The following is a 17004-nucleotide window of genomic DNA, read 5'->3' on the forward strand; positions in this document are numbered from 1 at the left end:
ACTAAATTCATTGGAGAAAAAAAAAATTGATCCTCTCTGTTCATTGGAGTTTGTGTTAAAATTAAACCTCCTTTTAATTTTTAACCACCATTTTATGTTGTATAAAAAATTGCTACTTGAATCAAGAAGGATCATTCCATTAAGAATCTTTGTGGTCACATTTTCAAGTTTGTGTCCAACCACATTAATATTTTGTTGGTGATAATTGGTGGATATATCAATTTTGCAAGAAAATTAGTTTGTTAATTATATTTCGGAAAATAACTTAATTTTTTTTTAAATCTAGCTAACGTTCTAGTATGGCTTGTAGAACTTTTCTTGCTTCATTTCTTATTTTCTTCTTGGTTTTATCCATCTAAATCTTTCAGAGATTTGAAAATAACAGAAAGGGATAATTTCAGAAACTTCCCCTGAGGTTTATAACAGTTTCACTGCCCTCCCTTGAAGTTTTCAAAATATCATTAACCTCCCTTAAAACTAATGTTCTTGTAACAAATTAGTCTAATTCAAAAAATCAACAATAAAAAAATGATTTCAAGAGTAAGAAGAATATTTCATACCAAAAATACCCCTTAACTTATTACTAATTGGTTATCAAAAGGAAGTATTAGTTAAAAATAGATAATAAAGACTAAACCCTAGCATGAATGTAATAGAATTTAGTAATAATAACCATTTTCATAGTACTATATAAAATAACAAAATCAAAGTATTGGAGAGGAAAACTTATTAATTTGGAATCAAGATTTATGCAAAAATTTTCTAAACTCTTATAACTAGTTTGGGAGCTGCGATTTGATGAAAAAAAATGTGATAAAAAAGACACTCTTTCTAGTATTTGGGAGTTTTTAAAGAACAGCAAAGGATGAAAAGCGTCTAATTTGGACGAATGAGCTCCCATTGTTATGACTACCAAAGTTTTCCGCCCAAATGCAGGCGGAAAGCATTACAAAAGCCAAGAATGCCTAATAAAATTTTTCTGAATGCCAATTTTGTCCTCAAGGGTATACTAAACAAATTTTTATTGACATATATACCCAAAATCATGCCTTTTCCTACTTTAATTCTCAAACAATATTAAAAACTCTTCTCTTCTTTTCTTTCATAACTTAACATTTCCCATGTTTTTTTTTCTAAGCTAAACATTCAAACTAGCTATTAGTATCAAAATTTGAAAGATTTTGAAAAGGAATTGAACAAAACAAGTATGGCCTTTATAAGAAAAAAATCACTATAGATGGCAAATGATAAAAAATATGAGTAACTCTTATATATACTAACAGTGTATACACTATCACGGTTCGATGAATGATATGTGCGCAAAATTTGGGTTTCAAATTTAGATTCAAATTATGTGTCGTGCATCCAATGGTAAAAATGCATATACTGTTAGTGTATAGAAAATGAATAGAAATTTCCATCATTTTTAATTTAAAAAAAATACAACTCTCAAGTAACGTTTGGATTAATAAAAGGGTATGATTTTAATGGAAAAGCAAATAAATCAAAGTAGAAAAAATTTTTTCTAACCATTTTGTTTGGATTACTTATACAAAGAAAATAAAAGAAAGACCAAATATTTTGGAAAAGAAGGGAAAGAATAGATTATGTGCAGTTACATTTTATCCATAACTTAATAAAATCTAATTGTAAACATATTTAATACTTTACCCTCTTTTGTGTATTTTCATATTCATCTTGTTTTTCTTATGAAAAAATTATGAAATAATAATATTTAATCAGAATTTTAATCTTTGTTTAGGAGAAAGAAATTATAAGAACTACTAAAATATAGAAAAAGAATTTTAAAATGCTAGCAATTATCGTTATAAAATTTAGTATTCAAGATTTTCAATTTTTTTATATTCAAAATCATGGTTAATTTAGTACAAGTAACTAAATTGTTTCTCTCCATATAAATACGTAATATTTCCTAAGTTGTAAGGATAGTATAGTCATGTCACCATTTATGAGATAAGCATTGGGTTCCAAATGACTAATAGGGGAGGTAAGTGGTATTTTCAAAACTTCAAGAGAGGGCAATGCAATTATCAGAAACCTCAAGGAGGTTTCTGAAATTATCCCTAACAGAAATCCTGATTTTTGGGTTGAACGTTGGAAGAGTCAAACAGTAGGATAAACATTCACATGTTATATGTTCATCTACACTTATATGTCTAGTAACAATGAAGAGAATTCTCAACTTTCACAAAATATACAAAACTTTTGTGTTGCTGCTGGATCTAGTACTAAGGTGAAAAAGCCCTTCAAGAAGGTACTACCATTATTTTCCACACATCTTTATTACTTCACTATTTTCCAAAATTTTCCTCTAGTTTACCAATTTGTCTTTTTAAAACGTGGTTTTGGGGAAGTTTTACAGTGCATTTTGATGTCTATTATGACACGCATGTTTTATTGGTTATATTTTTTGCTGGTGCAATTATTGGAATTGAATCACAAGTTGCAATGGTCTTTTAGTGTGAGTGATGATCATACTTGGCTTTAATTTGACTGAGTTACACATTAGGCTGCCTATAGCCATTGAAAACTGTTCTTTACATCATCTACAGGATCTTTGTTGTTCAAAATAAGCATTAAATTTCATGATTATGTAGCTAAAAAGTTTATACCGTATTCAATGTAACACTGATACCAGAAGTTATTTAAGTTTCAATTGAGCATCTGTTGATTGAAGTATGGGCTGGAAAACTTAAGTTATGGTTACTGCATTACATATCACCTCAGATGCACTGTTGTTGCTTCACAAATATCTGTATATTATTGCAAATGAACCAAGTTAAGAACATACTAATTTGTTGTATTACTGGAGAATAATTTGATCTCAGGGTTTCAAGATTTTTGTCTAGCTTGCAGATTTGAATAATCATCATCTCCTTGTTCTGGAACCAATTTGTTGTATCACTGGAAGCTATATATAATGGCCACCGGGCAGTTTATAGATTCTGCAACCAGGTAATAAGTTAAGGACCATACCCTTCTTTGTTAATCTAGGAATCAATTCTGTAAACCATTTTTTCTTCTTTGATCAGGAAGTCAAAATCTAAAGCATCATCAGAAGTGCAACTTTGTGTTGATGGTGTACCTTTTACACTAGACAGGGTAAGAACATCCTCTAGATGCAGCCATTTCGCTTCCTATTTTTTTCATCCTCTAATTGGTTAAGAAAATCTTGTCTTTTAAAGGCCCTGATTTAGATATCCCTTCTGCTTTGTTTAAAGTTTATATAAATCTGATAGTTGTTAACTGTATTAGGAACTTCTGGCTTCTAAATCATCAAAGCTAGCTGTGTTGCTCAAAGATCATCCAAGTGAGGATCTCACAAATGTTCTTAGAGATGCCCCTGCTGACCCAGAAACATTTGAGCTAGTTGCAAGATTCTGCCATGGTTACGAAATCAACCTGTCAACCGAAAATGTCACGCATGTTGCTTGCCTAGCCCACTACCTTGGAATGACTGAGAGCCACTGCACCAATAATTTGTTCAGCAAGGCTCTGGACTTCTTTGAACACCAAGTTGTTTCTAGTTGGAACAAATCCATTAGAGCCCTCAAGGCCGCAGAGGATATTCTTCAACAAGCAGCGGATCTTGGCCTGGTTGGTGCCTGTGTCGAATCAATAATCTTAAAGGCTTTGGAACATCCACATCTTCTTGGAGAATCATTCAAGGACTTGACCTCCAATGATGAAGGAGAGGACAATGAAAATTACTTCAGGCCAAATGTGCGGAGGAAACTCTTTGCTTTGGAATGGAAATCTGAAGATTTGTCAATATTGTCTCTCAGGCTCTATGAGCCCATCATTGGTGCAATGATTGAGCGGGAAATCCCAGCAGAATACATACTGCAGCTGTATGTCAGTATGCAAAAAAGTGGGTACTTTTCAGCATGAAAGAAGGGGATGATGGTTCAATTTACAAGAAAAGTATCCAGAGAGAGATAATTGAAGCAGTGGAGAGAATGTTACCAAATGCAAGAGGACTAATACCCTGCGCATTACTATTTGAAATGCTACGGTCTGCAATAGCCTTGGATGCTAGTAACGAGTGTAGAAATGGATTTGAAATCAGGATTGGGAAGCAATTAGACCAGGCGACTGTGAAAGATCTCCTGATACCTTCTCAAGGATATGCCAAGGAAGAACGGTATGACACAGAATGCGTGAGGAGGCTCATGAAGAATTTCTATCGCAATTATACTGGAAAAGATGGACATGAATTGATCACAGTGGCAGAACTTATTGAGAACTTTCTGATTGAAATTGCTAGTGACATAGACTTAAAGATGAGCACATTTATATCACTTGCTGACTTTTCACTTGCAGCATCTAGAGGAATTCTACAAAATTCAGATGGAATGTACAGGGCTATAGATATCTACTTAGACAAGCATAGATATCTGACAGAATCTGAGAGAGAAGAGGTATGCCACCTGTTGGATTGCAGCAAGATGTCTCCAGAAGCTTGCTTACATGCTTCAAGGAATGAAAGATTGCCTGTGAGAGTAATGGTGCAAGTGCTATTTGCAGTTCAGTTGCAAATGCGAGAGACTATGCCAAAGGAAATCAAGGGATCAGAGGAGGGGAGATTATTTTTAAAAGGGGCAGAGGAAGAGGAAGCAGCAACAAGGGGTTGCAACAGCGAAGAAGAAGTGATCAAGGCAGAGATGGAAAAGATGAGCAGCAAAGTGTTGGAACTGGAAAGAGAATGCGATATGATGAGAAGGGAAATCCTGAATGGTAGCTGCAGGAAAGCTAGAAAAGGAAAAGTGAACATGTGGAAAGAAATGAAGAGGAAGTTAGGATGCATAACCAGCATGCATGATTGCAACTGCCATGTCAAGAAGAAGAAGGTCCATCCAAAATAGGAATGCAAATATCAGCTTTCTTTCTTTGTACTCTTTTTCCTTATTCTTTTGTTTTTTTGACTTGAATATGTCTGATAGGATATTTCTGGAGATTGCTTATTAATTGATGGGACGACTATGAATGTTCTGCTCTAACTAGACCTTGATCTTTTGGCAGTTCTAGTTTAAGTGGTTCTCATTTCAAGTTTCATTTTTTCAATTATTTGTTGCTAAGTCAAAAGTTATTTTCTACTTCTTAGATTATGTTGGAAAGTGAAACTATGTAATTTTCCATAGTACGGCACAGCACCTGTGATGATACAGATTTTTGTTGGTTATCATTTCCTGCATCAAATGTGAATGCAGAATTAAGTTCTTTTCTTCTAGTGTTAAGGATGGTTGGTGGCAATAGAAAAACCAAATGAAGCCATGATCTGAGTTTCAAGCAAATTGTGCTACCTGTTCTGCAATATTGCACCAAGTTTTTTTCCATTGATATTTTATGTAGCGTTAATCATGCTTTGCCCTCTCAACGCAATACGGAATCACCCTTTATCATTCCAATATTGGATATATCCACTTTGTTCCCCACCTCCTGCCTTTTCTTTCTCTTTTGGATCTAACGTCAACAATCTATTCTACTCTTATGCTAGAGGGGAGAGCGTAATTAGACTTGTACGAGATTGGAGGTGAGTTTTTAAACCAGACAAGTGTATTAATGCATTTTCTAAATCTTATGACGAAAGGAAGTATTATACTTCCCGCTAATGCACGAGGGAGGGCAGACCAAAGCCCAATGGTTGCATGTATACACTTTGTCACCTCACTTGGGCAAATTTTTAGAAATAATGTAAAAAAAAGTCACAAATTTAGGGGGAAATGCACACCATTTCTTCATATAGGGTCACTGCAATTGAGCTATGCAGCACCTTGACATATCATTTCCTTTTTCATTTTTTTCAACACCATTTGCAAACTTTTGCATTCGAATCCCAAAAAGAATTTTTTTTTTTTTTAAAATGGTGTCCTAGATGTGGCGACACTGTTAATTGATAATTTGTGGTATCTCATGGGATGTACAGCTATATATACCCAAAAAAAAAGGTACGCTTTTTGCAAAAGTCAATACAAATGGCCTTTGCAGTAAAGAGCCAAAATTTGCCATCCAAGCGAACCTTTGCCACAAAGATTTCTATTTACTTCTCTTGCGTATGTACCTCATTTTGTATTTCATAATTTCAGCAGCATTTTTGAACAATTGACTAACCATAATATATTTCAAAACATACTTTTTAAATTTATGATTTTCTAATATTTTCATTATCAATTAACACTGTAGTCGAAATATTGGCACTCAGCATTGTAACAGACCTCTCATTATCATTGCCGATTTTTTGACCGAATTTTTTTCCCCTTCTTTTGGTGGAATAATTCGATGAATTAATTGCTTTGGCGTTATTTATCCCAACTTAGCTTTGTTGAACTGATGGGAATACTGAGAATCTTATTTTAGATGAATTAACTTCAATAAGAATTGCCCAAACAAATTGTATGTTATTGTAAATTGGTTTCTCTGACAAAATGAAGCATAGCAAAGGATTGTTACTGCATACGCTTTATCTAGAGAAGAGGCAAACTCATCTAATCTTATTTTAGATGAACATCAGATTGAAGATTTCTTGGTGCTCAATATATATGTATATGTGTGTATATATATATATATATATAGACATGTATAGACACACATCATGATTCCAACATTAATGGAAATTCTCGACAAAGAAACAGCATCTTTATATTTTTTGACCCTTAAAAAATCGTTTTGAATTAGGACAAGAAGATGCAAAAATGAGCAAGCAGCAAAATTAGCACGTTGTTAAGCTGTTGCCTGCAAAACTCCCCCCAGAGTAAAAAAAATACAAGATGGTCACAAATTCTATAGTACAGTCTATATTGATATCCTTGTCATCTCTATTTTGCACAATAAAGCTGTCGCTGATACGCAGGTAGGAGCTGTAAAGTCACAGGTGGTATTGAAACCCTTTTGGCATGAAGGCAAGCACAAAAGAGTCTTTTCTGCACCGAATTGGGGTGAATATATCCTCGACAGATTGAGTTCAACAACAAAATGTTTCAATCAACCTCTTTTTCGGGTCCAACGTACATAGTACAACATGCTGAAATCAAGATAAGTGTACAGCCAACTAGTCTACCAAATGTTGGAACTATTCTAGATAAGCTCATTCCAAGCAATTGAGTTGAAGCAGCCTAATAACAACACCAAGGAGAAGGAAAGAGGATGCAATTAGCAAGAGATATTGTGTTAGGTTTCAAATGCAGTCGTGTAACTAGCATGAAATTAGGATATCAATTCAGCAACTATAATAATTATACAAGAGCCCAACAAATTCCAAATTCCAAACTCCATCTAACTGCTAACAACAGGGCCTTTAACTGCTACACTGTTAATCGTGGTGTTTGAACTAACTAACAACTTCCTATTAGCTAACACTTCTTTCCCGGCTTGTAAATTGCGGAGCGGATTAGAAATCTAACACTTCCATAAGACACTATCACAAACATGAAAGCATACAACTGCATATTTTTCCCTTTCAAGGATTCTCGTAGATATGAATCTCGAGTATATGTGGAGGCATATGGAAAAACTCATTAAGTCAGTGTTATTACATACTGTCAGTACAACTGATCAAATGTTGCATACTGTCATTAAGTCAAAGTTATTACCCAAAAAATAAGAAAAAAATCATTAAGTCAATGTGATCACATAACTACTTACAGATACAGGAGAACTCCCACAATAATAGGCCAGTTTGTTTCCACCTTTTTTTAATATATAAATTACCAAAGCCATAAAATGTATCATGACATCATCAGAAAGACACTGCATGTTCCTAACTGAATGTTACCACATAGAGAGTGAGACAGCTGGTATAAAAGAACTGCATCATATCCAGACTAAATGGTACAGTATGAAGCACTACATAATACCTGAAGATACAGAATATTCACAACTTTGCTGGTTTTCTCAAGCTGAAGTGCACGTGCTACAGTTATCTGAAGAGAGAAAAATGTGTCAATGGGCATCCAAGAAATAGTTATGATCAATATTCAGCCACAATTCGTTTTCAGATCAAATTTTGAAATTCAAACAATGTGAAAGGATTAGAGCTTCAGAGAGTGACCTCTGCCAAGAAAGCTAATGAACCAAGTATCACCATCAGAAGAAGAGTATAAAAACCAGGAAGCACAAAACCCTACATGAGTACACGAAAAAGAAATAGTTGTAAGAAAGCAAGATAAAAAATGATACATCATGTAGTTGGTAAACAGCAGATGTCTTTTAAATCAGTGCAATGTCTAAAACACGCAAAAGAAGCACACATCAGACGATCATTTACATACTTTTGTCCATGCCATTCGAAGCAAAAGATTACAAATTACAATCTTTATTCAACAAAAGAACCTAAACCAAGAGATATGATTAAAAGCTCGTGTCATCTTAATGCTTAATTCACTTAGAGAATAGAAAGGCTACAGCATTTACCTACGGAGTAAATATATATGGCCAAAAGACTCCACTTGTACATTGGATCTGACCTTTTACATTTTCTTGCACATAAAAGGACCTTCTAAACAATTTTCACAAGATTAAAATGTGCCCATAGGTATATCTATCTCAGGATGACAATCGACAAGCAACAATAGATTCTGCTGTTCGAGGTTAACCCGTGACCATGTAAGAATTACAACTCCAACAATCTACCTTTTTTTTCTTTTATTTGCACTTGCATTTTCTAATCTTTTATGTGGCAGTATATGTTGGCTTTCTAAATTACATTCAGTAACAAAACCATCCCATTAGTACCTTATACAATTTGATTTTCTAGTCAAGTTGTTGATTATATTTGAACTCCAACTTTCATATTAGCTTTATCAGTAAACAAAGGCATAAGATTATCTGCTGATAAACTTCCTTAGAATTTTGCTTTTACTTGAGTAGTTTATGCCAATAAACTAAATAAGTTTGAAATTGCTATTATCTGTTAGGCAAAAAGGAAAAAATAGACTACTAAGCAAAGCCACAATAAAACCAAGTAGATCCAATGCACTCATCAGACAACCATAGTAGAAGCAACATTTTTTGTATGATTTATTGGGGTCAGGATTCTATAAAAAGAAAGTAAAAAAGGAAAAAAGCTCTTTTGTAATTCTTCTCCTTATTTCTGTCCTTGTGATGGCAAGATATAAGCTGCATAGTTGAAAGGAAAAACGCCGGCATTCAGGTCTGTTGAAAAGTTAATAATATTGTTATTACCACTGCTTGAGGCACACTCCATTTGTGTGCTACACAAGGGTGTGCTAAATAAGCAGAGAGAATGTAATTGTTGATTTAGGAGGTGATATATAGTCAATCTAGTAACTCAAAACCAGTAAGGAATTTTTTGAAACCACAAAAAATGACATGACACTAGTCTATCTTCAGGCTATAGATAGAGTAAGAGAAGATTATTGAAAGGAAAAGTCTACAATAAGTCTTTTTAATGAGATTGTATGTCCTAAACCTAAATGAAACATGAGATTGCATGTCTTCACAAAAGCACAGAATCTTTTTGAGGATGACGGCAGATAGGAGTAATCATCCCAAACTCTATGCCCAAGCCAAGAAAGTGTATATTTTGGACAAAAGAAACTACATGAGCAATAAAAGTGAAGGGGACTGAGTCTTGTTATGCAGGAGACTAAACAGACTATTCCTTCTCTCTTACAGATACCTTAGTCTCTTTTTTTCCACGAGGGGGATGAAGGGGGTTAACATACCGAGCTATCCCTTCTCTATCATTTTTTTGTGAGTTCTGAGCTCCTAAGCACCTTGCTATAAAGTTCTTAGGGCTGTTTAAAGTAGCTTCCATTCGCTCATTGTTATTTCCTAATGCCTTTAGTGCATGGACTGATATTATACAAAAAGCAAAAGAAAAACAGTACTTCCCTAATGAGAGCCCCAACTAGAATACAGTGGTGACCAAAATATCATACAAAAAGCAAAAGAAACTTGCAAAAGCATATAATAAATAAATAGTATCTATAAACAGCTTGAAACCAATAATGAATTACCTCTACTTTTCAGTTTTAACATTAAAAAAGGCATGGGCACATTGTAAAACAAGACAAATGGAGAAAGATAAAGATACTCAGTTGAATATTTTTTTTTTAAATGCGTTTTAGGAGATATCAGTTCAAATGAAACCTGAAAATTGTCAGCAACTAATGGCACAGAATAATCACTTAAAAGTTTAACTCATCCAAACGAAATTGTGTTAAACAACATATATGAGAAAGTTATACACCCTCATTACACAAAAAGGAACTACATTTCTAGCAGCCGTCACAATTACAAATCACGCACTAGAGCACATTGGTAACATTAAAAAGGGAGTAGAAGCACCTTAGATCTCTTGAAATTTCATATGAAAAGACTTGCACCACATTCACCACCTACCCAGTCCCCAAGTGATTTAAGTCTCAATAATTTTTTTTTTTTTTTTTGACAGTCACAACAAGTCATGGCGCAACTAGATGCAATAGCTTTCAGATAAGCAAATAATTGCAACCCTTTTCAATTTAATTTGGAAAACATCATCATTTCAAATATCCATAAACTTGCATGTAATAACACATCTAGGCAATAGCTCATAAAGAAACATGAAATGAATGATACAAACATACAGCAATAAGAAATTTTAACTCAAATTGCAATCTTACTTCAAAGATGAATGCACATATTGCTGCAGCAGGAGTGGCAAATAAGCCAAATGCAAAGACAGTGAGTCTGAAACATCAAAAGAAAACTATCAGAAAAATTGGGAACAGATAAAAAGGCCAATTATGACATACCCACTCATGTAATTTGTATACTTCAAAGGTGTCCAAGATGAAAACTAACATCACAATTTGTTTGGATGAATATCACTGGTCTATCTGATTAAAGCCTCAAACCAAAAAGACAAATAACAGTTCTCAATGTCATAGGAAAGCAACTCTAGTATATTTATTAATGTAAGAAGACAACCAAAGGAGCAAAATATACATTGATAAATAGGACCAAAAGTTTTAGAAATGTAACTTTATTAAATGGGGTAAACCAAAGTTCTTTTCTCCCTCCATTTCCCCACTAGTCAACTATACTCATCCCACCCATCTTCTGAAGTGTAGGAAGTAAATATGTACAAATCAATCAATGAACCAGACAAGCAAACCATTGATCTTACAAAGGTTGATCAGCTGCCTTAGCTCCAGCCCTTATAAAGCAGTAGCTAACTCCGCCAACTGTTGATGAAACTAAACCAACTAGAACTGCATATAAATGATTACTTCCCTTGACATAAGAAATATTTGCTTCTCCAGCTTCAGTTGAGCCTGCCACAAAAAGTTGGACAAATGACACTAATAACAAACAATTCAGTAATGCTAAAGCAGGACATAAGGTATCTGATTATACTATTAGAACATCAGAGGGTGCAGAAAAATTTTATCACTCCTCTTATTTATGATCCCAAGGAAAATAGTAGAGGACAATGAAAATCCTTAAATGGTTTTATGCCTATGGTGGTAAAACTTATTTTAGAAGGCTTTAAGATATTAAAAATTTAGGAACTTGCTAACTAGTTAAAAAGTATAGATGGAAATAGTGCTCTTACAAATATAAATAATAACAGCAACCAGAAAACTAGAATTTTGAGAGAAGCTTTGCAGGATAGTTGCTAATTAACAGGGAGATCCTGGGTAATTTCTGATTTTACAGCATTTCAGATCATTGTACTACTAATTAGAGTATAGATTTCTCTTGCATAGTAGCATAGACCTTTAAAATTTCCATGAATACCATAGAAAAAACTAATGCTTTCTTGACCTTTCATGGGTCAACTACCAGAGAATACATGGCAATCCTCTGCATAGCTTTCAAAATGAAATGACAAATGACAGCTCTTCTAAGTGTTGTGGCAAAATATCAGTCAGGAAATTGTAAGCTAGGAAAAATAATCACCGATTATCCGCTGCTTTAGCAAAATTAATGGTTTGGAATTGAATTCAAACAGGAATCCTTTGGAGCAAACATGCCGAATATATTCCTAACCCTGAAAACATTTACATAAGGATTAAGGACAGCCTAAGCTAGATTAGCTTCAGCTGGGTAATGTTATCTTTCTTCTCTTTTAAAGGTAGTTCACTTGCAACAATTCAGAAAGGAGATTTGTGATCTTAGTGGTACTCTAGTAACTGAACATGGACAAATGGAGACTGTATAAGCATTTGAGCTGTGTAAAGAGATGCACTGGCAAGTTAGGACAGTGCCATAGAAGTATCTATTACTTCTTGCATTTAGTATCCCAGTTTCACGCTAAAGTTTGTCAAATCTTGATAACAGCTTGAACTTTTTTTATTTCTTTCTCTAGAACTATTTCCAAGATCCAGCTTATTCTTATTTTTAATTAAAAAGCAATTAAATATCTAGCTTCCTTGAACTCTTGGATGCTAAATTTGAGGAATAAAATGGAATTACCCATGTCAAAGATGCATAAGGATTGCATAGCTAGAAATATTTTGTATTCTGATAAGTTGGCATTAAGATAAGGTTTGAAGATCCATGCACTAAGTACACTAAGCTTTTAATATGTCATCAGGCTTTTACACTAGGCAGAAATGACAGCTGCAAATATATCTTTCCATATATTTAGAGAAATATGCTTACTTGACTCAGTTTAACAGGTTGTGTTCTGTATAATGTGATCATTGTTATAGAAGTTGAAACAAACATAAGGAAAATGAAAATGCAGGTACATGGGAATATCGATACTCAAAATTAATAAGTTGCATTCCTTCTTCAAGAAGCCAGTCTCATAGAATTACATAAGAAGCTCCACAAACTCGCTTGTTTACCTTGTATGTTGAGCACTGGCCGGAAGATAAAAAGTACGCCAAAGAAACTGCAAGCAAGACCTGTAGAGTGGGTCAAAGTAAACACAAAATGAACAAAAAAGAGGAATACAAAATAAAAAGAATATTTATATTTAAGGGACACAACAAGCAAAATGAAAGATAAGATATAGCTGGAACAGAAGATAGAAAACTTGAAACCTCTTTACACCCAAAGGTGAAGTAAAAATTGGAAATGACGAACTTGTCTCCTACAGTCTTCCAAATGACCCAACTAACTAGTAAACACTTCTAATGCACTGTGATCTTCAGATTCAACATAGGCAACAAGGATATGGTTAGACATCAAATTCGGAATGAAAAAGCAGCAATGTGAGCTTGTCCCTAATTATGCTCATTCCTTCCCTAATTAAACACCCCACTGTTGCATCAATAATGATCTTACTAACAAAACTTCTAAAACTTCTTGGCATTCATGGTGTATTTTCTGAGCATTAAGGTAACATTGACCTATTTTATCTTCCAATTTGCTTGTCCCTGTGGAATGGCTCTTACAAGAAACGAGATCTTGAACCATTTGTCCAATGAAAAGAATCTTTGGGGCATGCTTTAGATTCCTATATAACAAGAGGACCAGCTTTCTGATTAGAGGCAAGCAACATGGGAAAGCATATATTGGTGAGTTTGATGATTCAGCCTAAGTAGGAGGATTAATGAATGATGAATTATCTGTTAGAGGCCCAGTTGTTAAAAATCTAGTAATTCAGCTGCTTGATGCTAAAGCTGGTTCGGGAGTTGAAATAAGGAATCCTACAGAAACTTGTCCTCAAGGTGCCTCCCTGGAAACAACGGACGCTGAGCCTTAGTGAGAGTTCTTATTGGAGAATACTGCATCACATGTCAATAAGCAGAAGACCTGCATCTGCTGCCCTTTGCTCTTAAGAATGTTTTTCGTTTGGTTTTAGCCACTAGAAATCAAGTCTTCTATAATCAACAGAATGAAGCAATAAATTTAAGGAAGAGTAAGTTTACTGCAAACATTGGCTAACTTCAAAAAAAACCATGTTCAGAGATTGGAAACAGTTTTGGGTTATGTAATGCTGTCACAGTATATTAATGATTCCTCTAGCATTGAGCATGGTTTCCAATATAACTGCATCAAAGATATTTCAGAAATTTTGGAAGTACTTTTTATGTATTTTTTAGGTTTGGCATGTAGTCCACTTGGATTAGGTTTTAAAAGCGCAAATATATTTGGGGTTGGAATCAAGTCCTATCAGCAATCGATAAAACACCAAGGATAACTTGTTGCTAAGGCACAAAAGTCAACCTCAATCAGATTTAGCTGGTCTCAACAATATTTCTCTGTATAGTATCTGATGCCAATGTCCCAAGGTAGGGCATCCCAAATGCTCCAATTAACAATGACCCTTCTTGTAGCTATAATTCAAGCTTTGCAGCCATTCTTTTAGAGTGTATGATGTTATTACAAGCCTAATGTCTTTAGTATTTAGGTCAAACTTCGCACTTACCTGTTCTTTAGAGCTAATTCAAAGCTTCATTTTCCTCTTTTACCAGAAGAATTTCAATACTCAGAAATCCGATATTCCTTAATCTTAACCAATGAAGATTGCATAATTTCCTTAACCAACTTCGTTTTTCAATTAGACCATCTAAGTCGTACTAAGTAGTACTTGAAAACTTTTCTCAATGCGTCTTCAGGAAATTTTCTACTTCATGGAGAACTTGTAAACTTTTCTCCTTTTCTCTTCAAAAGACCTAGTTGTGTCCAAGGCCTACTAAGCAGTACTTCTAGACTTTTATCCTTATCTCTTCAGATTACCTTCTACTTCCAACAGACTGATAATTGCAAATAGGTTTGCAGTACATGTAATAGTTGCCTAAATTACAGATATATTGTCACTGTAGAATGTCTAATAACAAAGAAAATTACCTCCTATTTCTGCAATTTTTAACTTCTCATGCAATATGACTCTTGCAGCAACTGCAGCCACAATTGGAGTAGTAAAGTTCAACATGATTGCCTGAGAAAGAGGTACTCTTTGAATGCTGAAAAGGAAATTAGCTCACACATTGTCACAAGTAAATCATCAAAGTCCACAAACATAACTCACCAAAAAAGAAAAACCAAACGCATGGAACAGCAGAGTAAAATAAAAGAACAAAATATTTAATTATGCAAATGAGAACATCAACCCCCCCCCCCCCCCAAAAAAAAGGAACTAGCTCTGACGAACAACCCAAAAAATAGAAGAGAAAAGAAATTATATAACGGCTAAAAATGCTGCAAATGAGTTCCTTAGAAAGTCAAAGAATAGAACATGAGCAGATTTATTATCATTCCAACTGCCAATAAGGGTGATCTAAGTGCTACTTGAAAAACTGAAAGCAGCGTTGTAACAGATACAGTTTTTGCATAGTGGTGTGTAATATTGTGTAAGCTCAAAAGCTGTATTTGACAAAACAAAATAATTTAGCATGTGTACATCTAGAAAATGTTTAAGAACCAGAAAGTAAAAATGTAAGATAGATAAAAATATAGTGGCTTTATACACAATCTCAAAAGCACTCTAAGTTCTGCAGACAAGACTTAAAAGAAGCACTTCTGTAGCAACAGAGTATAGATACAATCTGTAATAAGTCCTCGGAAAAGGCTAAATCATGCTTCCACTTATTAAAATGATGTATAAACTGCATGGAAGAGAAATTTACAATAAACAAGATCAGCAGCTGAGCTTACTAAGTTGTTAGTCTGACCAAATGCAACTCAATTGGTTCAAGCATTAGAACTCACCAATAAATAAAACTCAACAATGAGAGGTATCCCATGAATGCTCTTAGAACCAATAGTTTTCTGACACTTGATGTACCAAATATTGGCTGTCTGCTTCTTTTCAACCATACAAACGACAAAATCAAAATAACTGTACATCTGGTAAATGCCATCTCAAAAAGAGGAATTGATTGAGCTGTCATTAAGGATGAGCAAAACGATTTATTCCATTAGAATGGGCACAACTTGAAGCATGGGAAGAGACAAGACATTACATGCCCTGAATGAAAAGATTACCCTGTCATTTTAATGACGAAAGATGAAAGTATAAAAGGACCCATTTCAATTAGAGATTCATATCAAAGTAAATAAAGGGGTAATCACGAAAACTCAGAACGAATGCTACATAATATACTTCTAAGATTTACCAAAAACCACCATTCTAACATCTAACTCTTTGCTCTGATTAAAAATCTGTATTGAGTTTCAAGATGGACATTATCGTGGTTGAAGCTAATATTGCAGAGCTGACCAAGCACTAAAAACAGAAAAATCTGTAACATGGTGACTTATAGAGCCAGGGCACCGTAAATCTTGCAGATCCATGGTCCAATTTTAAATGGAAAGCAGCATATTGAACTTGAAACATTTCTCACAATTCTCAAATATGTAAATAGTTGTTCAGCTTTAGCTGAAATGCCCACATTTGCATTAATTAAGCAGAAAAAAGAAAAGGATGTATTCAGACTTCTAAACAAAATAAATTAACTAGTAAAAAAAGAAACATTGCAATTATAGAGGAAAAAAGAGTAATATCCAGTCAATTCACCAAAGAATTGTCAATCAGTTAATTACATTTACTAAGACAAAAATTTAATGATTTATTACTTCATGAAAACATCTAAATATCATCTCTTCATATAATGGTTCAACTTTATATTTCTAATTGGATATTTTACCATCCAATTACTCTATGTATTATGGTCATCAAAGGACTGGAGAATCCATTAGTTTTGACAAACCAAAAAAGGATTTAACTGAAGGAAATCTCAACGTAAAGGAGATAAGAGGAAATCTCTGGCATAATTAAGCTTATATATGCCTTAAATGTCTTTGACTCTTTGACTCCTAAGACCACTATTTGACATCACCATAATTTAAAGCTATGCATACAATATTTTCCATGGTCGAGTGGGGGACATAGTCAAAGAAAATACAGCCAGTCATGGAGGAGAGGAGGGAAGCTCCCATATTTGAAAGATAAGGAACCTTCAAGCCCGAATCATGTACTCCACCTTTTCAATTGAAGGCCCAAATTTTCATCTACATAGTTCGGAAGGATTAGCTTTCACTCCTTACATTGATCACATAAAGTTATTAATGAGAGGACAA

General features: G+C 34.1%; 3 protein-coding genes across 3 annotated transcripts; 2 read left to right on the forward strand and 1 right to left on the reverse strand.

Moving 5' to 3' along the window:
* Positions 1 to 2391: 2391 nt before the first annotated feature.
* LOC113771434 (BTB/POZ domain-containing protein At5g17580-like) lies at positions 2392 to 3912 on the forward strand. The gene is made up of 3 exons (XM_027316012.1): positions 2392 to 2976; positions 3054 to 3123; positions 3277 to 3912. The coding sequence occupies exons 1-3, from the start codon at positions 2942 to 2944 to the stop codon at positions 3910 to 3912; spliced, it is 741 nt and encodes a 246-aa protein (XP_027171813.1). The 5' UTR covers positions 2392 to 2941.
* On the forward strand, positions 3909 to 4886 carry LOC113771435 (BTB/POZ domain-containing protein At5g17580-like). Its single transcript, XM_027316014.1, has one exon. The coding sequence runs from the start codon at positions 3909 to 3911 to the stop codon at positions 4884 to 4886; it is 978 nt and encodes a 325-aa protein (XP_027171815.1).
* Positions 4887 to 6635: 1749 nt separating this feature from the next.
* LOC113772241 lies at positions 6636 to 16464 on the reverse strand. Its single transcript, XM_027316837.1, has 8 exons — positions 15634 to 16464; positions 14773 to 14888; positions 12822 to 12881; positions 11153 to 11300; positions 10647 to 10713; positions 8069 to 8140; positions 7875 to 7940; positions 6636 to 7133 (listed from the first exon to the last, which is right to left on the reverse strand). The coding sequence occupies exons 1-8, from the start codon at positions 15813 to 15815 to the stop codon at positions 6999 to 7001; spliced, it is 846 nt and encodes a 281-aa protein (XP_027172638.1). The 5' UTR covers positions 15816 to 16464; the 3' UTR covers positions 6636 to 6998.
* Positions 16465 to 17004: the final 540 nt, after the last annotated feature.

This window comes from Coffea eugenioides, chromosome 5, assembly GCF_003713205.1.
Source record: "Coffea eugenioides isolate CCC68of chromosome 5, Ceug_1.0, whole genome shotgun sequence".
Classification (NCBI taxonomy): domain Eukaryota; kingdom Viridiplantae; phylum Streptophyta; class Magnoliopsida; order Gentianales; family Rubiaceae; genus Coffea; species Coffea eugenioides.